This window comes from Glandiceps talaboti, chromosome 4 (genome assembly GCF_964340395.1).
Source record: "Glandiceps talaboti chromosome 4, keGlaTala1.1, whole genome shotgun sequence".
Taxonomy (NCBI): Eukaryota; Metazoa; Hemichordata; class Enteropneusta; family Spengelidae; genus Glandiceps; species Glandiceps talaboti.
In genome coordinates, this window is record NC_135552.1 from 26,903,954 (window position 1) to 26,929,474 (window position 25,521).

At 33.9% G+C, this 25,521-nt stretch overlaps 1 protein-coding gene across 1 annotated transcript in view; it reads left to right on the top strand.

Annotated features, from left to right (window-relative positions):
• Positions 1-25,521, top strand: part of LOC144434574 (uncharacterized) — a 79,277-nt gene that overhangs the window by 3,089 nt on the left and 50,667 nt on the right. Inside the window, exons 3-4 of the mRNA XM_078123042.1 lie at positions 1,786-1,913; positions 3,502-3,543. Of these exons, the coding sequence (XP_077979168.1) occupies positions 1,786-1,913; positions 3,502-3,543 (170 nt within the window). The remainder of the gene's footprint in view (positions 1-1,785; positions 1,914-3,501; positions 3,544-25,521) is intronic.

Consider the following 25,521-nt stretch of genomic DNA (forward strand, 5'->3'; position numbering starts at 1 on the left):
CTATTGTCTCACCAACTGTGTCAATTGATAAGCTTTGACAAGCCAGGAATGTCTTAAGTTGTGAAATCAAGTGTCCCATGGAGGATACCGGAAAGAATCTAATGACATTAGACAGTGTGCATCAAGGTCAATATACTTGTATGAACATGTTGTATGTCAGCATGTTCTTTCCATAGGTATTCATTTACCAGCAGGTGTACATTTTTGAGAGTGCAAAAGTTGTAGATAAGGCAGCCCCTAAAAATTAGTAAAATCTCCAAAAGGCACTGATGGAAGTAAGATATGAGCATATGACCTGACAGCTATTAACATTATAGTTGGAATATACAGTAACATTAGTGTGTGTGCAGAGATTATGAATTAATCCTTGCAGACTGTCAGCACTATTTGTATAGTATGCTACATGTACAGTGGTGTGGACGTCAACGTGGTCTCTCTGAAAGATTCTATGAACTATAGCACTAGTCTACATGTATCTAAATTATCACCAGACCCAAGATTTTCCCTTCTTGTCCCATCCCAAAGTAGCAACTACAGAAAGTGCATCTGGTATTTGAACACCCAAGATTTTCCCTTCTTGTCCCATCCCAAAGTAGCAACTACAGAAAGTGTATCTGGTATTTGAACACCCAAGATTTTCCCTTCTTGTCCCATCCCAAAGTAGCAACTACAGAAAGTGTATCTGGTATTTGAACACCCAAGATTTTCCCTTCTTGTCCCATCCCAAAGTAGCAACTACAGAAAGTGTATCTGGTATTTGAACACCCAAGATTTTCCCTTCTTGTCCCATCCCAAAGTAGCAACTACAGAAAGTGTATCTGGTCTCTGACCGTTCCAGTGAATGCTATGAAAACATTCTAAGGGGAAGACTGGTCAAGTGCTACATGTATCATTATAAGTGACATTGCCTTATTGCTCTGCATAACTTTGGTGTGAAGGGATGACATGGAAGCAGTACTTATAATGCTGTCATCAATACTGCAGTGTTATTACAACAATAGTTGCATTCCCAGTCAAAGTAGAAATTTATGCAATTATTTTCCATACCTACATAACTTATTGAAGCCTGATACACAAAATTTTAGACATGGAAGAAAAGGGATATTGAGTTATTTATTATTGTCAACAATGTATAATATACTTCATGTTGTGGTATTGTAGTGGATGAATTCGAGGTCCTGGGAATTAATAGAAAGAAAGGACAGATACAAGTATAGATGTACATGTATGTATTAAAGTCCACAGTCTCGTACTTACAAGTCTCTTGACACATAGCATCTTAGTGTAAGGTCCTGGTACTCAGTGTATCAAGTTCCAATTCATTGACTAGCCAAAATCTAGGAAAATGATAGATTATTTAAAACCACATACAACCCATGAAAAAACACTGGTGTGTTTGCTTGCTTGTGGTAAACAGGAATGAGACAAGATTCACGCAAAGACATATAATGGCATGTAACAAAGAATTCAAAATCGGAACAGTTGCAGGGCAAAGTGCTAGATCTAGCACTTCGCCACTTTTTAACAAAGTGCTAGATCTAGCACTTAGATCTAGCACTTAGCAAAGTGCTAGATCTAGCACTTTGTCAAAAAGTGGCGAAGTGCTAGATCTAGCACTTTGCCCCGCAACTGTTCAATTTTGGACCATTTAGCTACCTCATATTGGTGTTTTTTCATGGGTTGTACATAAATTGGGTTATTGTGTCAAGGAAGTCTTGTGTTGACATGACCTAGTGAAGCTTTCCAAGGGGTCGTAATTTTATACTTTTTTTGTCTCTTCTACAGGAAGAACAAGTGAGAAAAGTTGTATGGAATGGTTCAGGACATGCCGTCACCAAGGCCGTCACTTGTGCTGAAATTATGAAGAGGAAAGTGAAAAATTTGCACCAAAACACTCAAATATTTTATAAAAGGTATATTAACACTTTAACTGGTGTCATGAGCAATTGCATTAAAACAAGGCAATAAAGCTACAAATTATCACATACAGCTCAAAATACATGACTATACAAGATGTAAGAAATGATAATACAACAGTTACTGGTCAAAATCTGAAGAAGAAAAATGAACAAACAAAAATAGCCATCAGAAATAAAGAACAACAATTTGTGACGATTATCAAATTGTTATTTGTAGAATGGCTCCAAAATATAGACTGAGGTACTGTAAACTTGAAGTGAAAATAAGAAGAGTAACATCCAAATCAATTTGTTTATTTCATATAAGTACTTGTTAAAAGTTCTAGAAAATTGATGAAAATCAATTCCTAGGTGCATTCTGGTATACTGTTTTCAAAGATAGTGATCATTCTAATTTGACCGACATGTCATTTAAGATAGACAATGCATATACTAAGTCAATCAATGATATACATGCCCATCATTTTATGACCATCACTGTGGACCATAGAGGGCGCTGTTTCTTTGTATCACCTGGGTGCCTTGTATGACATATTAACTCACTTCCACAATGATTATTATGATCTTTTTTTGTGATAAGCTATTATTGTTAGTATTATTTATTTTGACTCTGAACCATTCATGAACCTAATTTGACTGTTTATCCATACAATACAAATAAATGCCAAGTCAACTATGACAATAATATCAAATTTGAAGTGTGATTATAATAGTTTCACAACTTCAGTTTCTAGACATGGTAGCATATTTTTCACCTAGTGACTGCCAGGTTTAATAACTCATTATTAAACTTGGAATAATTTGTCATTAACAAGTGTGTCCAGATCCTTCAGCTCAGTTGACTCTTGTGTTTTATATTTTTTTCTAAAAGAGAGAAAAAACGAGAATTGAAAAGTTTTAAAGATACCAAGATCAAAGATTTTCTTCAAAACGTGAACTTTGATGTCATGGTGATAACAAGGGGGGTATTCACAAAGTGAAATATTAGGGGAAAAGGAAGGGTATTTTTTTCATAGTGACTGGCTGCTCCATGAAACCATTGCCTACAAGATGACTTCTTGACATGCATACAGAGTTAGACTCCAGCCATAGAAAACTAAGATAATCTGACCTTGTTTCGGGAAAAAAGTTTAGCAGATCTGAGAATGTATACAGGACTCATTAGGTAGAATGACTCATCCAATGGATGTGTTATAGGTATTGATTTTAACACCAGGAGAATAAATAGTCTTGCTATAAAGTGGAGAGCTGTGTTTGAGAGTAAAGCTTAAAGCAATCAGCCAAGCACATCAAACCCAGACAGGCAAGATCCTATGCTGGTTGGCGACAAAGTGCAGGCCACTGCTGTGATTACACTCAATTGAAGTAGGGATGTAAAAATTTATGAAGACAATGGGAATAGTAGGATATGAGACGGAATTGAGAATGAGAGTGTAGGAATCATTACCGTAACTGTAATTGACAAATGATGGTTTCATTTTATGCGACAGTCCTTAGATACATGATTTATTGCCAAAGAGATGTCAAGGAATTTATTCCCAGATGTACACTGATTCTCAGACAGTTCATTTTATGTTTTCAGAATTGAAGAAGTCTGGGAGCCCAAAGAGGAAGGCCTAGACAGGTACTTGTATGCACAAATAGAATAATTTTGTACCAGCTATAAAATTACAAAATATTAACTTTAACCGCCAGTGTGACCTCTAACAAAAAGACAACATTTTGTTTTTGTGGTTCAAAATGTTAAAATGTTATGTTTTGATATGATTCATTATTCAGTAATATATGACAAGACATTAATCAATAGTTTTGTTCTTGACATGAATAAGAGATCCATATCCTTGGCACACAATGTACAGTATTTTCATGAATTCTTAGAATCATTAACAAGACAGGAAAGATCTTGCTAAATTAGACATACAAATGTATATGTGACACACACATGTAAATAAATCCATACATCTATATTCATACATACATACATTCATGATACGCCTGTCCATCCATCCATCCATCCATCCATCCATACATACATACATACATACATACATACATACATACATACATACATACATACATACATACATACATACATACATACATACATACATACATGCATCCATCCATCTATCCACCCCCACCCACACACACATACATACACACACCCACCCACACACACACACACACACACACACACACATAAAACAATAAAACATCATTATAAGAGGAAAGCATAGTCAGAAAAAATGAAGAACTCTGCTAGATTTAATTCTTACTGTGGTGTCAAGATTTGTCAGTTAAAGAGAAAACTATGTGCAAATGGTTCAACAGCTGCCAAAGGTGTCAGTGATTTATGTTTGCAATTATTCCATTCTTTAATCTCACTTTGGGATGATCAATTCTTATTTAGGAACACTTTAATCCCTGATATTGAGTTCTCTAAATGCTACATTGTAAAGGTTATATAGGCTCAGCTGTTTACAAAGTGACAAACTAATATCACAAAGTAACCATTTTAGTTTACTTTTCGCATTCCTTTTTATATCTGCCTCCTTCAGTTGTTGTTTTGCGTGTGTAACCGACTACATGATTTGTGATGGGAGACACCCAAAAGTACAAAAACAAACCAGCCCTTTGCTTGTTTCACTTACTGCTGCAGGGACCTATCATGTCATGCAATACCCAATATCTTTTACATAATAGTGAATATAATGTTATGCAATGTAATATCCATCTGCTGCAGGTCAAAGGTCAAACCAGACTTAAGTGGCAAAAGGTTTTCATGCTGTGAATCTGGAGAAATGATAAATCTGAAAGTGTTCAGTGTGACAACTAAATTGCTTAAAAGTTTGTGAAATCTGTGATTCTAACTATGTGTGTCGCAGAGGTGAAATCATGGTGTCTAGCAGACTATCTTGCCTGGTTTCCGTGACAACAAGACAGCTAACCAATTAGACAAGCTGTTTCTATTCATTGCTTGTTCACAGCTGTAGATTTAGTTTGGAGCCATAAAGTCCAGGATGTGAGACTCCACAGCTTTTTTCTATGTCAAGGTCATAATCTGAAGGCCACCTTAATCTTCCTATTCATGGTTAGATTAAAAAGTTCATAGCAGCATACTTTTTAAATACCTACAGATTTCTTGTCTCACCTTCAGTACAGTCCCAGTGAAAATATTTCTGTCTCTACTTTCCATACACCATTCCTAATACTCTAAGCATGATACAAAATATACTGTTGTAGTAAAACTGCTATCCTTTGTACTCACGATACAAAATGTACTGTCGTAGTAAAACTGCTATCCTTTGTACTCATCAATAAGTTAAATCCCTTGATCATGGTGAAAAAAATGAACTCAGCAGTGTCTTTTAGAATATATGTAATATTTAGAGATTTTTGAGTTTTTATTTTCTATTTTGTACAATTTTTGTCTTCAATAGCTATATTTGTAACATTAATGATTTTTGCAGATTCAAAAAAAGGAAAAGAATTGGCCCAATGTAAATGATAAATATGACGACATTTTTTTCAATTAAAAATGAACAAATATAGTGTGCTGCTGTTTTGAGAAAATGATGTCGTAAACAATAATGCCATTCATCTTACATTATAAAGTTGTTATCCTAAATTCCTAAATATTTTTGACATGATGAAGTGAGAAAAATAAAGTATAAAAAAGCAGCCACCCACTCCATCCACCCGCCTACACACTATCATGAACAATACAAAATGATAAGACGTGGGAGGACCACGAGTTTCTGAGTTGCAACTTCTAAACCCCTCAAGACATGTTTTCACTTTCTTGCCTGACGTGATCTATTTTTGTTGATGATGTGAACAAAGATGCTGAACTTTTACACTTTTACAAATTCTCAAAGGTGACACGTCAACCCTTAAAATAAAAGTGAATAATCAAGGTTTTGGATGTCAATTTTTATGTAACTAATCTGAATTATGAAGAATACAGGATATTGTGTTTGAATTATAGAATTATTGGGTTTTACGCCATATTAAAAAAATATTATTTGTCAAGTGCTGCACAATTTTACTTTTCATTTACTCGAGACACGTATCGTAATGAATTGGAATATTAGCATATTTGCAATTATTCATTATTCTAACTGTTATCATTTTGTATCCCCCTAAGCTTTCAGACACGTCCCAAAGCACAAGATAGCCATAATACCATCGATATCGGTTTATCTCTCTTGTTCACAGATTTAAGACTAATCAAAAATCCTCTCTGTTTCTAGTTGTCGTATATATTTATAGTCGAAGTGACAAATGTAATGAATAATCAGCAAGTGAAGAGAGCCCTCTAGTGGTGGAATTACCCACAGGTGAGAGTCTGAGATGGAGGGGAATCTAAAATAGCAGAATTAAATATTCAACATCCCAACTGCCTAGCTTCTAAAGCAGCTGTCTGTTTAATGTTTTAAATTATTTAGGATGCAATAAAATAGCTGTTTATACAACACTTTTTTAAACATTAAGGTGATAAACACAGTATTGAAATGATCACGTAATGTGCGTGCAGCTGTGGTGTCAGCAGAAGATTTGATGGTCATGTTGCCATGGAGATAAAGTCTTCACTTTCTATTGTGGTGTTTCTCATGATCTGACTGACCCTATATGTGATTTGACAAAATTATAAAAAAAAAAAAAAAGTCAAGAGAAAAAGATCAGACAAAGATATGATGATAAGATGACAACAACATAAATGCATATCTTGGCAAAAGCAATTATTTGTCCCTGAAATTTAGCACCATGTATAAAACAAATGTTCATAGTTTCCTAATTTTCCTAACTTTAATTGTCATTTCGAAGGCATTCAGACTGCTAAATGTATGATTATTAAATGGAAGCATCATCAACATGTACACATACACTATTTTTTTATCAACTGACTAATCTACCAACCCATCATTTAAAGGTGTTACCATGAACATAGAAATAAAACGAAGGCCCTGAGGAACATATCCTGTCAGAATTGTTTTCATACTTCAGTTCCATAGAATCACCTTTTCTCTCGGTCAGATTTTTCTGGAACTAACATCAAGCAAAGATGGAGGTATCAGGGGAATGGAATTATGATTGATGGACAAAGATGAGATGATATGAGATGGGAATAAGGTGGAGTCTCATAGGGAAACTCAGACAATTTATTTGAAACGTAAAGACCCATATTAAAAGATAAAAGTTATTTTTTTATGGGACGTACAACAACTGGTTCAGAACATGTACATAAACCACTACTGTTATACACCTGTACCAGATGACGCACGTCACTGGTGATGAGATCAACATATTCTGATATTGTTGCCGGGGCAACCTCTCTGTCTACCTGTGATGAAGATGACGAGATTTAAAAAAGAGACAAAAAATAGCTGTCTGTGTCTAGTCCAAATGATGTATGGGGTGAATTGAAAATGAATTAGTTAGGCGATATGAAATCATGGGATTTTGAACAGAGTAAAATGTCTCATTTCCTGTTGGCTTTGTATGTGGCATGGCTTTTCTCAGTTCATACATTTAAGACAAACATAATGCATAAATGCAAAGTGATAGCTCTTGTAATTTGTACAGTAGTAAATATGTTACGTATTTACAATGTAATGGATTACAATAGTAATTAAATACACAGTATTAATGATATTGATATAATAGTTCAATTTTTTCTGTTTCAAAGATGGAGATTTATGAAAAATGAAAATTTCATTTTTTTGGTTACCTGTAATATCAAATATCCTTTTTGTTTAAAAATGTCATTAGTTGGTCTTGTATATAAACCTATGATGTAGTAGCAACCCCATGTAACTTTAATTGGCAAGTTAGCCATGCATTTAGAAGTACCTAAAGATCTGCTTAGATTTAGCTCAGTTGTTAGTGGTAATTTCAAATTTAGAAGCTATATAAAACTGACTTCTCTGCTTCCAAGGCAAAAGACTATGCCTGATGTAGAGCGTTTCTAAGATAAGTTCAGGGCTATGCCTATAGTAACACTAAGATAAGTCTCTTGGCTATGCCTAGTAACACCAAGACAAGACTCTGGGCTATGCCTATAGTAACACCAAGATAACACTCTGGGCTATGCCTATAGTAACACTAAGATAAGTCTCTTGGCTATGCCTAGTAACACCAAGACAAGACTCTGGGCTATGCCTAGTAACACCAAGATAAGACTCTGGGCTATGCCTAGCAACACCAAGACAAATCTCTGGGCTATGCCTAGTAACACTAAGACAAGCTAGACTCTGGGCTATGCCTAGAAACACCAAGATAAGACTCTGGACTATGCCTAGTAACACCAAGACAAGTCCCTGAGGTATGCCTATAGTAACACCAAGACAAGTCTCTGGGCTATGCCTATAGTAACACCAAGACAAGTCTCTGGGCTATGCCTATAGTAACACCAAGACAAGTCTCTCATACATAATTCTGTCATGAGTCTGAGATATCATGCATAAAATGAATTTTTATCCACTGTAACAGTCTTTAGCATGAGACAGTATGTATGTAGAATGTTTTAGATAGGACCACAGTCATTATGCATACTTCAATATAATGTTGTAATCTGTGCAGAGATAAATCATACCATCAAGTAAGTTCCCAATGCTCTGGATGATGGTTTAGCTAGATAACATAATATATGTAATAAATCTACAGTGAACTGTTAAAGTCTGTAGTAAACACTATATGTAATAACATACAGTGAACTGTTAAAGTCTGTAGCAAAAACTATGCGTAATAACATACAGTGAACTCTTAAAGTCTGTAGCAAAAACTATGCGTAAGGGAAACTCAGACCATGATGAGGACTGGACCACCCTGAAAAAGAAAAGAAAAGACATTTGGTGAGATAATTTGGAGTATAAATTATATCATGTCATGTGAGAGCTTGTGACAGACTGACTTGTTGTTAACATGTAGGATTTCAAAAAGAAAATGAAATGAAATGAGAATGAATGAAATACAATAGATCAGGAGTAATTCAGTTCAAAAAGACTTGAATGTTTGACTTGCACCATGAGTAGACTTTTTCAAGGAATTGAACTATAGTAAAGCTCACTGTATATGTACAGAATGAAATAGTTTTACCGTACTGTAACATTTTAAGCATAGGTTTTTATCGCTGAAATATGGAGATATTATATAATATACCCTGATTCCTTTGTATTGACAAATACAACAAGAAATTAGGGTGTAATGTGATGTCATGACTCATTATCATAGTTTTTCCCCATAAACCCTTGCAGGAAATCCCCCAAAATGACACATGTCAAGTGCAGTAGGGCTTCTTTTACAAGATTTCACAGTTGATAAAGTTACCCACAGTACTTTTTATTGCTCAAAATCATGACAAAGCCATATTTAATATGGCCATAGCAGTACTTAGTTTGACCTAAGTAATGAGTTTGACTGTACTTTTCCTTTAACATATATTACTTTCTCCATAAATAAATCTGACTTTCTGCATCGGTAACATCAAATCATCTATGTACGTAATCATATACACATTATTCACAGTCAGTTCTCATTAGATATCTATTTTGAGGGCTATGAATAAGACAATTGAAATGATCTAATGACCTTTCAGTCTTCCAACCGTTACACAACTTTTGAGTTTGCTAACCATTGACGTCATGACCTACATAGAATCAAAATACATTCCATACTGAAGAATATTTCCTGAATAAAATTGAATATTATTTTCGTCTTGTTTATTTGCTAAGCCAGCATGTTTAGTACATTTTATTCAAATGGAGTTAATATGAAACAGTTTGGTAGACGTGATAGATTCCTATAGCCCACACCATTATAAACCAGTACTTTAAACGTCCCTGATTCATTAATAATAACGATAATAATAATAATAATAATAATATTTATTTATAGTATACTGGATAGTTCTTTAAGTATATAAACACTTGTCTCCCAAGAAGTCCAGTGAGGGCCATCCCGCATGGGTTCAGTGTTAATGCAGAAGGAAACCGGAGTACCCGGGGAAAACCTGTGTTGTTCGGTAGAATCAAACCGAACGACACTCTTCTTACTTACAGCGTGGTAAATTTAATCAAACCCTGAATGGGGTTCGAACACTGACCGCAGTGGTAAGAGGCAAGTGGTTTAACCACTCGGCCACCAACAACCCATGTTCTCACATTGCTGCTATTGTACCAAAGGAGCCATAAGGAATAGATAGGATTATTCTTTCATTCAGGACCAACCATTTCTATAGCTTTGCCAGACATCACTTTTTCTTTATACCCAAATTGTAATCCTACCCTTTAGACTCCAAATGTCACTAAATAACTTCACAATTTTTTATATGTTTTTTTCTTCAATTAAAGCACAGTAAACCTTTACTGAAAATAGTTTGATCTTTCTACGTGGCTAAATTACCTTGTCTGCTACTGAAAATGGTTTGATCTTCTAATTAGCTAAATTACCTGTCTTCTACCAGTAGTCACTGATTGTACTGTGTATACTAGTTTGACGTCTGTCATAACAGTATGTATAAATGTGTAGCCCATTTAATTCTTTCTCAACAAATTGTAAATTTATAGTTTGATCACAAGGCAATAATACATGCTTCAAAATATCAACAATTAATACTTAAAGTTAGAGCAACTCGGGCTTCAAAGGTTTTTGAGGAAAAATTATGTTTTGACCCCTCTTGCAGCTCATTCAACATAATCAAGAAGATAGGTAATGGTGGTGGTGATGATGATGATGATGGTGGTGATTTTTTTTTTACTTTTCACAAGAAACTTTATTCAATTAGATAAAAATAATTAAGATAAAAAGAAGAAAAAACAGATGAGTGACGATGACGACGACGACAATGATGACGATGACGATGATGATAATCAAATTATTTCTTATATATAAAATTGATGATAAAAACGAGTGCTGATAGAGTGAAAGCAAAGATGATATGAAACTAAAAGTGATAATTTTATATAATAAAACTTGGGTGTGTGATATTCATATAATATAATTTTCTTCTAATTTGATATTGTTTAAAATCATGAAGTGTGGTGAATGAAATAGGTTAGAATGTTAACACTACAATACATGTAGAACACTAGGTGTACCGGTAATTAGAAAAACCACCCACGCAGTTTGATCATCACCTTGGAAATTAAGGCCAAGGTTATTAAACTGACAGTAGGTTATTGACTCACCTACACGTACTGAATGAAAAACGTGTAGATTTCATACAATGTGACATCAAGCGATGCCGAATATTTCCATATTTGTTTTTTATGATGAGATCCAGCTATATATATCAGTGCAGTGGAAAACTCATGGAGTATGAAATTACGGTAGTATCTATAATATCACATTGTGACAGTTCTCTGTACTTACCATGGCTACCATTATGTGATGAAACAATGTAAATGTACCATTGTAATATAAATCATTAGACGAGGTGAAAATTTAATAAACTGTTTCCTGGTTTGTTGCTAGGAGACACTAAAGACTGAAATATGTCAGTAGCTGTTATTCTCCATCTCGTAGTAATTTGTGTGTTCGGACTTCCGTTAAATTTTATATTCTCCGAGATGTGACTTCCTTTTCTGTTGAATTATGTGACTGTGAAAGGAATGAGGAGAGTGTATAATTTTAATTAGTATGTTAGTAAAAAGAAATGGGAAGTGTTTTATCATGATATAGAACTGTGATAATAAAATTAGACCAAATGAGAGTCATCCACTGATTACTCACTCTACTACAGTACACTTATTAAAATAATTGTAATTATTTCAATATTTTTAAAAAGAATACAGATGTATGTGAGAATAAAGTGTTTTTTCCTCTTTGTGAAGTTTCTCATTATACAAACTATTCAGACATTAATAAAGATGCTACAATCCTAATTGCTGTATAGAACTAATTTGCTAATTTTTCCAATTTTTTTTTCTTACTTTCTGAGGCACTTTATATTTTATTGTACTTACTGAAGCATATAGGATCACCCTAATTATTAATTCATATCATTCTGCATCCCACATTGAAATTTTACAATTTTTTACAATTTGTTAAGACTATTTATCTCTACTGTTTATACAAAGACATCAAACCAGTGTACACAGTACCATCTGTGATCAGTAATTCAGCTAATTATGTTTGCAGGAATTTCATTTCCTAAAATACATAGACTGCAATATTGGCTGGAATCCATGATAATCTTTTGTACAAGGTTTTCCATTTCATATCATAACTTAGCCCCCACCCACCCTGCCAACCCCAACCCTCCCACCCACCCTGCCAACCTCATCCCCCCAACCACCCTGTCAACCTCAACCCCACCCACCCTGCCAGCCCCCCACCCTACTTCTTATCATTCTAGTCCATACAGCAGCATACATTGTCTAGAGGTAAATTTTAGTGAGAATGGAAAAATCAATCTTGCTCTCAAGAGTGAAATTTCAAAGGCGTTTTTCTTCTTAATAAGTGGTATGTCAGCAGCTTAAATAGCTTTAAGGAAATAATGTTCTAATCTTAAAGATAGACGATACATGTTTATTTCATTTAGTCGTAGGCAGGTTTTTAGTTCATAATGAGATAGTGTTGACATACGATGTGCACATTGAAATTAAAATCTACATCTGTAATCAATAAAATTATCATAGATATAGCCAGATTGAGACTGTTTCACAGCTGTTCTGAAACTTGTCTCAAATTCTGTATTGAAATAGTACAAGGACATATACACATTTGTATTCAAGTTCTTAAACTGTACTTATAAATGTGTTGAGTCAGCAGTTTTATTGTCTGTTACATGTTTGACTTCAAACCACATGTGAGTAAGCCCAGACTCTTGGCTATGTGACTGACTGTTCTGACAAACGACATCGCCATGCGGGATAGCCAAGTCTCTCTTGGCTATAGGTAAACTGCATGTAGTTTTTAGTGCAGACAGTGGATGCTATAGTTTCCATCACACCAAGATAGGCTATCGTATTACAGCTGACTTCATAAAACTGATGAGCCATATCCATCCATATGTATCAATGCTTCAATCTGTTTGTTTAGTGGTTTCCAGAATGTCTAAATAGCAAGGAAATGAACATTTGATATTCTCTGTTTATCTACATATAAAGACGTAAAGTAATTAATCATATGAACTGCCTGACCAAATCTACAATTTTTGTCATTCAGGGGTCTCATGGTCTCATATTTGAAATTCAAAATTAGGTTTGCTACTTAAAATATTGATGAAATAAGGTAAAGGGGCAACAACATCTATAGCCTACCTGTAGACTTGACAACGACTATTATCACTATATACTTACACTATTCCATATCCTAACTGATATTTTGAATTTTTACTCCATTCCGAAAATTCAAAAATGCAAACTATCAGTAAGGATTGCGTAATAGTGTAGTGATAGTCATTCTCAAGTCTATAGGTAGGTTACAACATCTACCTTGGAATGACATGATATGCTAATCTGAGCAAAAAGATCAATAGACTATATGTAAACAAGTGTTTTCGTTGAGGACGGTTTATGGGTAAAATTTTAGTTTGTGTCCTCTGTGTATTACTTAGGTTCCCCACCAAATTATGGTGAAAGATAGGGAAATAAATGCACATAACACCATACATGTACATGCATGGTCCCACCCCATGCCCCCCCCCCCCCTCATCTCCCACCCCCATTATAGAGTTTGTGCACCTATATAGCAAACACATAATTCAAAACAAGATTCAGTTTGGTGTTTCTTAATCACATGAAATTTATTATTACGAATTAAATCATGCAATGACTCTCCAGAACCCTGAGTTTATGAAAATTCCTTTATTTCAAGTAGTCACAGGTGTACCCTTTGAATGTGTAGACTGTAGAGTTTCTTTCATGATATTTTGCTATGTAATATTAATTGTACATTGATAATTAGTCTTCTAAGTACAGAGTTATTGTAGAGCAGTACAGAGCAAATATCAGATGTAGTGCTGGCAGCAAAAAGCTACATGTAACAGTCTAGCCATGCCATGATAAGTAAAAACTGGAGAGCTAATGAGATTAGGATTAGTATTATTTACATAGTAGATCCAGATAATGGAAATTGTATACTTCAGTATGAGCTCAGACTTACCTAGAATTCAATTCTAAGACAAAGTGTTATCTGTAGTAGCTTGTTATGATACACAGTGCTTGCCAGTGTGTACTCAAAATCAAAAATCACAATGTTGGGGATTTTTGTCGCATACAGAAAAGAATTGTGTTAGTCGTTTCTCTCTCAGTATATCTTTTACCGATATTCATGCCTGAAAAACCTACATTTGTGTGTCATATGTTGTATTTCACCTATAACAAATGCACACCACATTTGCCTGTGTTTCTTAATTACTTCTTCAGTGCAGTTGGGTTGATGGATGAAGCCAACTAAAGTCATTTGTATGAGCAGAAAAACACAACTTGTTTATGCCTTTAAAGTGACCTGCTTTCTATCTGACAAAGGTCAAGCAGATACAATGTTGGTCGGTGACACTTCACCTCAAACAGGAAGTTTTTTTCTCTTGTCAAAACTTTTACATGTATGTAAACATGTAGACAACAGGATGTCTGGGACTTGTTTATTTCTCTTGAGTGTTGTGAGTCCGGAAGGGAAATGCATCTCTCTCTCTTTCTTTCTCCATTACAATGGATCAAAATGCAAAGGATTAAAAGTGATGAGACGAATGTTATGAATAAATAATGTTTCACTGAGTGTCTGATTCTTATCTTATGTCTTGTCCAAAAGTTTTAACTTGTATAAATCTATCCTATTCATTATTTTTCTATAAGAAATTTTGTTGCTTGAAAATAGATGAATATTTATGTGCCAGTGACAAAAATGTTAAACAAATAAAAGATGTGTGGTAATGGATAATAATGTAGAAAAATCAAGATCATTGAAATGGTAGGACATTGTTATCCTGATGAATCTTGATAGAGATTACTGGTGATGGTATCTCAGGAATTTAACTTTAATGTATTGGCATTTGACACTTTCATAAGTTGACATACATTTCATACTTTCACGATTTGACATACTTTTAAACCTCTGTAAATGCCAATTTAGGACTAAATCTTGGCAGGGCACCTTTCTTAAACAGCAACACAATTTCCTTTTCAGTCAAGCTGTTTTGTACATATTGCCATAACCAGAAAAGATGTTATTAACTCTCAGGATTAGCATATGTGTCCTCGAAGACCCTGATTTAGAGAAAGTCTTTAAGAGATTAGGTCTGACTCAATACTTTGATTAATATGCTGATAAGGTTGTTATTATGTATTATGTAATTAGTATGCTAATAATGTGAATAATATGCTAATAAGGTTATAAATATGATGTACTTAATATGCTAATGTAAATAATAAAGTGATTTTTGAAATGAATGGTTAATTAACATTCAATATGTAATCAATATGCTAATGAAACATGAAATTGTAGGCAGGCGTACAATTAGGCCTTATGCCCAGGTTATTAGTGATTTTGTTACTTTCCAGAGTTTGAATAGCATGGTGGACAATGTTAATTATATACATAATCAATATGCTAATGAGGCATTTGATATGTATGTAAATGTACGTTAATTATATACTTGATACATGATCAATATGCTAATGGGGCATTTGATATGTATGTAAATGTATGTTAATTATATACTTGTTACATAATCAATATGCTAATGGGGCATTTGATATGTATGTAAATTATATACTTGATATGCTGATAGATGAAGTTGCCGGTTCAATTATTTACTTTCTGGGTGTTATCAGGACATTGCCCTACAACCATATTTTTTTTTGAAAACATGTTTTTTTCCCTCTTCAGATCTTGTGTAATGAGCTATATAAGTGTAATTGCCAGTAAGATCAATAAAACATAAGATCAAAATATCGATTTAGATAATTAGTCACCAAAAATAGTCATATAATATACAATATTTTCATAAAAAACATATTTCGGAAAATCTATTCATTGCTTCATTATCCATTCATAGATATGATTTTGAGCAGATCAAATTCATACATCTTTCTTTGGCTGAGACATAATTAAGAAACTTGATATCTGTAATGTCATAGATATATTATAAAGTCTCGTGTCTGTTTGATATTAAAATTTAGGTGTGTAAAAACACACAGGTAGAGAAAAAGTGTGTCCTGAACAAAAAAAAACAATCCTATTTGGGTCCACTGATAGAAAGTAAAATTTTGAAAGTCAAACATTGGGGTTTAAAACACAGAATTAAAATTTTATGAAAATAGGTGACCAAATCAAAGATAAACATAAGAACATGAGTCGTCTTTTGATAGTACCATGAATCAAGTATTTTTTTTAAGAATAATTTAGGTGTAACTTCAACCAGTGGTTGAATTTCCTAGGTTTGTATTTTACCAATATACCCCACGAAATTTATAGTACTATGTAAAAATATGCAAGTTTTTTACCAGATATCCCTCATCGTTCACCAAGGATCCCAAACCTTAGCAGAAATGCATTACAACAGCCCCCTCACACAACATAAAGCAGCCAAGATGCCAATTAATGTCTCCTTGTCTACATCTGAACTCCAATGTCAAACTAAGAATCAGTTATGTCAATGAAATAATCAAAACAAAATAAAAGTGACATTAAAAATACAAACAACGCCTGGAAATGTGTTTTATTGTGTGCAAAACTTTTGTCTTTTACATTTAAATGTAATATCACTGGGAATTATATACATATGTACATTTCCTAGAAATTTTCTATGAAGCCGAAATTTTTTCAATTTTCTGTGGAGCCGAACATTGTATTATGTTTAGCTTGAAATTTTGTGTCACCAAATCTGGCAATAGCCATGAAACTGAAAATATCAATGATTTTAATTGTATAAATGCTAAGTGAACTAGATTTTGAATTGATGTACAATTCTCAGGATGTAGTTTGCAGTACACACGTATTATCACATTTCGTTTGAAAGGTCAAAGGTCAGAAATTATTAATAGTAACCTTGAGGGAATTGATGTAAGTTATCCTCTGCCTGTAACTTATTTCCTGCATTTAGATATTCTTATAGTCTTTACTAGCCGACGGACTTGTATTCTAATTTGTTCATATCTTGCCAGGAATATTTCATCATTTGTAATTTTCATTTAAAATGTCATCTTTGTTGTCATGTTACATGGCATATACATGCTTATATTAGAAAGTGAGTGAGTGATAGAGATGTATGGGAAGACGGACAGACAGACAGACAGACAGACAGACAGACAGACAGACAGTGAATGGGACAGTGACAGCAAGAGAAGAGACTCAGAGGGTGATATATATGTGTGTGAGTGTGTGTGTGTGTGTGTGTGTGTGTGTGTTGCAGAGTCCAAAATTCAGCTAGTAGACATGCTATCATTGTTATAAATGTTTAAAACCATAGACAAATCTCTGTTTCTCTTAAAGGCCTAACTTCAAGTGACCTGTTGATATAGGCATACACAGATTTAGATATCTACAGTATAGCTATATGTACATACATTATTCACAACTCTACCTAAATAAAAACAACATGAGCTTCAATGTTTTTGCAACATGTCTTTCTCTAGTTCATGTGTATTGCAATGTTCTCCCCATGAAATATTGTTAGATATGTTGGAAATTTGCATAACATAAGAATTTATGCTGATTACTGAGGTAGTATTCTTTTTGTAAGAACTCACAGTGTAGAATGCACTACTTTGTGTTTAGGCCCTTGGAGAACTCTGCACTGTCAAGTTGCTTTAGAATTCATATATATCCAGATCAAAAAATAAAGATTGCTTGCACCAATAGATGAGTGATCGCTTGTGACCTTTGACACAGTGGTGAAACATTGTAGCAATGTTGTGTAGATGCTAGAGTACAGGGAATTGAATAGGTCCAAGGTTAATAATCAGTGTTGGTATCTATCAAGTATTACCTGTAATGGAGATGACTAATTGTTGGGAGTAATTTGATATATGAACCCTGAACAAAAGGATGGTTGTCAATGATGAGTCAAAACTGAAAAAAGAATGTACTAATGATCGTACTTGTAGTTGTTTTGCTCTTAACATTAAAATCCTTGGTGCAGAGATTTAAATCTACCTGCATACCTGCACATATTATGTGAATAACCCTTTAATACATTTAACAAAAGTCTGTTAACCTAGAAAGAATGCCATCAATAGCCAGCATGTTTTCCATTATATATGCCAACATTGTTATTTCACAGTGCATCCGATTATACAACTCTTAAACCTATCTTTTGTGGTAGTGACAATACATAACAGTTCATGAAAATACTGGTTAAAAAAAAAAAATTCCAAAGGTTTGAAAGAAGGAAATATTAAAATGTATTGAAGTAAATGCTGGTTGTGAATTGTGCTGTGATTTCAAATTGTATTTTGAGAGAAGACTGTATTATTTTCAATAATATATTGACTGTCAATCTTCAGCTACGAAAAATTGTATGCAAGCTGAAATGTAACATTTGAATATCTATTTTGAGCAGTAACTTGATGCGTGCAAGCAGACATATTTTTCTAAAATTGTGCAGGGAATGTCTGTTTCAGTTGTAATTTATAGTATGCAACCGGAAATATATTTCTATAATCGTGCATCCAGTGTCTATTTTCAGCTAAGAATAATTGCATACAAACGGAAATGTATTTCTAGACTCGTGCACTGAGCATATATTCTCAGCTGAAATTTGTTGCATACAAGCGGAAATGCATTTTCAGAATCATGAACTGAGCGATTTGTATCAGGTGGAAGCTGTCATTAACTGAAACCTAGCATTTAAATTGCAGCTATGGATACACTGCCATAAAGCTTACTGACCATCACGACATTTGGCTTCATTTCACTTTGACAATTATGCACGAAACAATTGATAATTTATTTGCTACTTTACTGAATCCAGCCAAGTGATGAAGTAATGTTTCCTCATGTATTTAGATTCAAAAGAAATTGACGTCTGACACCAGAAAGTCTGAAGTGTATCTGACACGACTATGACCAACATTTAAAAATGGAGCAGTTACATAAATCAAAGTCAAACACATCGTGATCATCAACATTTGAAAAGACGATGATGATCCTGGGAAACTTCCAAGTCTACTCCTCTTCTATTTATCCATAAAACATTGAATTTCTGCAAGTATCTGACAATTTTTATTCCCCTATTTTGTTAAAAACTGTCAAATAACAAATTAAAGGCATTCAATAGCTTTGAAGTTATTTTATGCAGTAACCACGGTAACACTGAGTACAAAAATGGTGGCAATGTCAAACTTATCAATGACGTTTACATATACAGGTTCCATAAAGAACCAGTGTTGCAAATTGACCAGTAATTATAAACATCAAAAATATGTATATTAATGAAATTTTTTGTCAATATTTGACTGCTTTGGGTAGTTAACTAGTTTTTAAAGAATTTGACAGTCCTTGAAGTGATTAATAATGTATCACTTCAGATGAATTAGAATTATACACACATGTACACAAACACACACACACACACACACACACACACACACATGTACACACACACACACACACACACACACACACACATACACACATGTACGTACACACATGTACGTACGCACACAGGCTAACTAGTAAACACACCACACAGACACACACACATACATACATACATACATACATACATACGTACATACGTACGTACATACATACACACACACACATGCACGCACGCACGCACGCACGCATACATACACACATACACACATACATACATACATACATACATACATACATACATACATACATACATACACACACACACATACATACATACATACATACATACATACATACATACATACATACATACATACATACATACATACATACATACATACATACATACATACATACATACAAATCAACAAACACATTTAATGCAAATTTCATTTAAAATCAGGCCAAGAAAAGGGTGTTCTGCTTAATTGCGTCACGTTGTATTACAGTGAAAATATCAAAAGCATTATGAAATCTGCAATCAAAAAAAAAATTTTGATTTACTTATTGCAAAACAAATGAGATGTGACAGATGGAATAAACTATTCCTTAGTCTATACCTGGTATTAAGGTTAATGCACTACACAAGGCCATTCTGGGTGAATTCATAGTCTGGACCATTTCATAATGCATTGCACTGCACACTCATCACATTCCAGTGTACACATTAGATACATATAATATAACCTGCAACCATACACAATAAAAATGCAATGGAAAAATGATAGGTAAAACAAAAATGTCTGAAATGGTAACATCTGTGGATCTAATATGCATAATCTCTATTACTCATCACTAAAAAGATTCTGTCAATATTATTGTTATTGTTAAAGTATTAGTGTGAGTGCATGTGTTTCTTCTTTTCTTTTCTACTAATGTGATTATGTTCCAGGTACCAATCAATTAGTATGTATGCTAGTAATTCTGATGGGAGCACATATTGCAAAGCTTCAATCCGTGCTACCTCCCTCAACTCTAATAACATTGCGTCACTGCTACCTCCCTCATCTCAAATAACTGTTGCATAAGTTGAAGAAAATGCTTCTCCAAGGACATATTCAAGCTGGCATCATATTAAAAGACTCAGGAGCTCTGGCTATAATCTTTTACTGCAAATGATAATTCGAACAAAACTTTGCTTTTTAATCCTCAAAAAAATAGTTTTACAAGTCAGTGAGTTCCAAATGATACCCCTCGGTAATACTAGATAAGTACAAAAATCTGTCGGCCTTTGGGTTATTTTGTAATCATGACCATGTATATTTATGTTCAGGTCCAAATATGAAACTGTTTTTATATGCTTGTGCTAAGTACTAAGGAGTAAGCTCTGCATGCTGTATAAAAACAACTGGAAGGTAATATCATGTTGAAACCCAGGTATCAAATAGTGGGGGGGGGGGGGGGGGTATTTTTTTGGCAAAAGTATTTGAACATCAGCAACAAAGTGAGGGAGGGTTAACAAAGGGGAGGGGGTATCTAATAAAACTTATACTTTCCTCACAGTGTTTGCTTTTCATACAGACTTTAACCCCAGCATTATGCAGTATTTATGTAATGTAACCTACTAACATGAGTGGTAAAAAACCAGTGGCATCCAGGTAGATTTTACAGCTAACTATCACCTTTAAGAAAAGCACTACATACTTTAGCAAGTTCAAATAATGTGGATTGTATAGAATCATACCAAGTGCAGTTTCATCTGTCCTACATTTATTTGTAATCCAGACCTGTCTGAATTGGAAGACATGTCAGTTACTATGGATTTTAATCAGTCAATCCTTAAATCATAGAGATGAAACCTAATACATTATGTATAATAAGGATTATTCTGTTTCCTCATTCTGTCTGTCTAGTTTTGTTGTGGTAAAACAATCACAATATTATATAATCTATAATTTAATATCACAAATATTGAAATGACCCACAAAGTTATTATTTTCGTTGAAATGTATGCATTGTCACTCGAACTCGTGGCCATTACATCTTTCTAATAGTGAACGATCAATCCTTTAGCCTGGAACAACGGAACACAATACTATTGTATTCTAGATGCACTAATTGATATAACCTTTCTTGTAAATTTGAGCATATTTTCCAATGACATGTACTTCCTCCTCTTGGTGCATCTGCAACAGTGCCGTATAGAGACCTCTGATTTTACGATAATAGATAAAAATATGAAATGTCATAAAATAGTATGACAGTGTACATTGATAAAGTAACAATCATAATAATGAATAATTCTACCAGACTTTCCTATAATTAATATTAATATTTCAGCATACTATGATTTTACTCTTGAAAATATACTTCTGTATCATACAATATTTCAGAGAAAATCATTTGATTCTTTTATTATAGCCTGATAACATCTTGTCATGTTTCTCTCTATTTTAGACAGCAATGAAAGAAATATTCCTTGTCAACTAATTGATGTCAAAATGTTTTAGTCTCAAAAGACCGTATGTACAATTTCCTTCAAAATCATTTATAAAAATTCTTCTTTTGCTACAAGATTTTTGCACTTTCCCACTCTGCTTTAGTCAGAAATGAAAGAAATAACCTTTGTTTAGGAATTCCCATCAAAATTTTACTTTAAAAAGGTCAAATTTATATTATCAATAACCCTCCAAAAATAATTTGATAAAAATTCTTGTTTTCCTGCAAATTTCTGACACATCTCTGCTTCATTTTAGACTGATATCATAAAACAGAAATTAGTCGGTAACAGGTGTCAAAATTTTAGATTAAAAATGATCTTTTGTACATTTTGTCTTCAAAATAAATGCTGTAATATTTTTTGATGTATACTTCTGGTAGTAAATGGTTATAATATTTGATGAATCATCAATTCTATAATTAAAGTACGGCAGCATATACAAGTGGTCACTTAATTATAGATATGAAAAAAATATGTCTTTCTCACCCATATTGCTTCTGTATCATTACTAAATTATAAATTTACGTCTGTTTCTCACACCTTGTACAGATATTCAGGTGAAAGTTTCAGCCTGAAACTCATATTTTATAGATCAAAGTACAGAGTGAAGTAAGGTCAACACTGCCTTAATTTATCACTGTCCACATGTAATGTAAACTTTATATATAATATAACTCATGTACTTCATCATAGTTTTCACATATTTTCTTGTCTCAGAGGTATTTTTTAAAAAGGTCTGTTGGGAACCAAACCATAAATATTTTCTAGTTATATTCTGACAGTCAACAAAGTTTAGAAGGTGATTGTCACTGGCACACAGCGAGATTATAGAAGAAAAAAATTGCACTAGCCCGTAATGACTGGCATATTGTCAAAAAGACATGTTGATGTTTGTTTGTTTATTTGTTTCATGCATAAAGATGTCGATTTATTGTCACTATGACAACTCAGTCAACAGAATAAAGCAATCACACACTCCCAGTGATCAAAGTAACACCTCACCTGTGGACAACATATTTGTGTCTACCACCTTTTTTTCTGAAACTGACATGTCACTGAAGTCTTGTTTTTAATAGCTGTTTAACTTACCGGTAATTATCACCCACCCACTTTATGAGCTGTGCATATGACCACTAAGTGTACAATATGATGTCGTGCTGGTGTCAAAATTTAAGGTTTGTACTCAAAATTTGACAATGTAATGGAACTCATTACATTATGAAATGCAACTGATGCATGCATTTTGTAAGCTCTGATTAGCTGCTGTAATGTTTTTACAGAGGGTTAAGATTATCCTCAAGGTTTCACTTAGAAAAACATGATTGGTAATAACAGCTTCTGAAGATGTTTATTGTACTTCATAATTAGTAGATGGCATATAGTAGTAGATCAATAGGAAATATAACATTGTAAATCAGACTACCTTGTTTTGGCTAGAAAACCTTGTGCTAACATTCACTCTAGAAAAGCCCTCTCACATAGTGAGAGGCAGTAAGGTATTACATATATAACTGGAACAGTCAACCTGATAGTATACTATCCTCCTAACTATCCTGCAATTTAAGATCTTTCAATTAATAGAATTGTCCTATTGTAAAAGAGTAATGGAAATCATTTTATGTACCCATGTCACATGTACTGTTTGAGATTATAACATATCATTTTCATACAGACTTCAGTGATTGGCTTAGATCATGTCATGTGGTATGGACTAGTGACCCATAATGACCTTAATTTGCATAGAGCAGGGCTAGTGCCATTCATATTCTATTTCCCTTAGGGCACTATTCATGTAGCATGGAACTCATTGATTTGCTTTGACTATGGAAAGAATGTTCCTGAGAATGTAATGTTTTATGAAGTACTTATTGCCTGGCCTTATTCAGGCACTAGTAGATGTCATATTACTCCTCCTCCTCTCCCCCCCCCCTCCCCCGACATATACTAAATGTATTTCAAATCAATACATCCCTGTGTCACATGTACTATTTGACATAAAAACAAATCTTTTTTACAAATTAAAGATTACAAAATTTAGCCTGCCTATCCTCCTGAGGCCAAATTCTATGTTTATTTCAATTTTCCAAAACACTACAGTTTTTTTTAATTATTTTTTAGATTAAATGGGTGAATATTATATGTCATATATTAATCAGATCATTTTAATGTTGTTGCATACGTTGAGACTGATTCAGGGATACATCAAATTGTCAACCTTTTGTACCCAAACATGTGTTGGTTCACCTTCCAAATGTGTGTATGTAGTCACCCTCCAAATCTGTATGTTGTTAACCCTCCAAATCTGTGAGATGATGACACCCTCCAAAACTTAGTCAAGAATGAATTCCTTCCAAATCTGCATATATCCGTTCACTCTCCAAATTTGTGTCTGTTCATTTATCTAAATCTATGTGTTAGTTCACCCTTCAAACGTGTGTGTATGCACCCTCCAAATCTGTGTTAGTTCACCCTTCAAACGTGTGTGTATGCACCCTCCAAATCTGTGTGATGGTTCAACCTTTAAATACGAGTGTTTTTGCACCCTCGAATTGTCTTGCTATCTACACTATCTTGGTATACTCTCTCACATAAACTTTTACACTGTAAACAAGTTGTTTATCACTTTATCCAGAGCAGTGGAACAATGGTTCTTAGAGTGAAAACATGACACCATGTATCATTTATTTTTGAATCCATAAATCTCTTTCACGTCTCCCTGATGTGATATTATAAGAAGTGAAAGAGGAAAACACCTGAATCTCAAGGTTACTTTGAGACTGTTTGACAGCAATAACAAAGTATTATCGGAGTTGTGATTTGCTCAAGGGGAGATGTATAAATCAATGAAAGTCAAAGAGGAGATATCATTGTGAACAGTGTTGAGTAACTATTCAATGCTCAATAAATAGGTAAAATGGACATATTTCTCCTTATGGAAAATCACTTTGAAATATGAAATGAGTAATTGTCTTCACAAGCAGAGTGCCCTCTAAGTCAATTTGATGTGCCACTGATGCATACAATTTCTAGTGATGCACCAAACTTTGGTGTTCCCCTATCTCTTACTATGTGGTGACTCCCAAGAAATGCCAGTTTTTAGAAATTTGACTCAACAACAGAATTTGGCAATCATTAGAGGGCACACTGTTCACAAGTATCATGAAAATAGACATGTGTTTATAACCTATATGTTTTTGATAGAAATCCCACATCAAACACTTTTACAGATGGCTGTCAAAGTGCCATTATGCTGTTCAAACTAATACTTGACTTGTCAATCTGAAGGAGAAGAGTAAAGTATATCAGTCTGTAATTCTTTCCTAATGTTTTTTACTAATTTATTTATGGATAATTCAGTTGTTTGTATCACAAATAAAACAGTCAATGTACTATGTGTATGTTGTTCCCTAAAAAGTTCTCCATCATAAAATATAACTTGCAAGAAGGAGTTCCTTTCTTGATATCCCACTCCATCCTCCCCCTCCATTGATAACCCCTCCTAACCACCATCAGTACCAACATTGCCATCAGCATTACCTCCCCCTCCATTGATAACCCCTCCTAACCACCATCAGTACCAACATTGCCATCAGCATTACCTCCCCCTCCATTGAT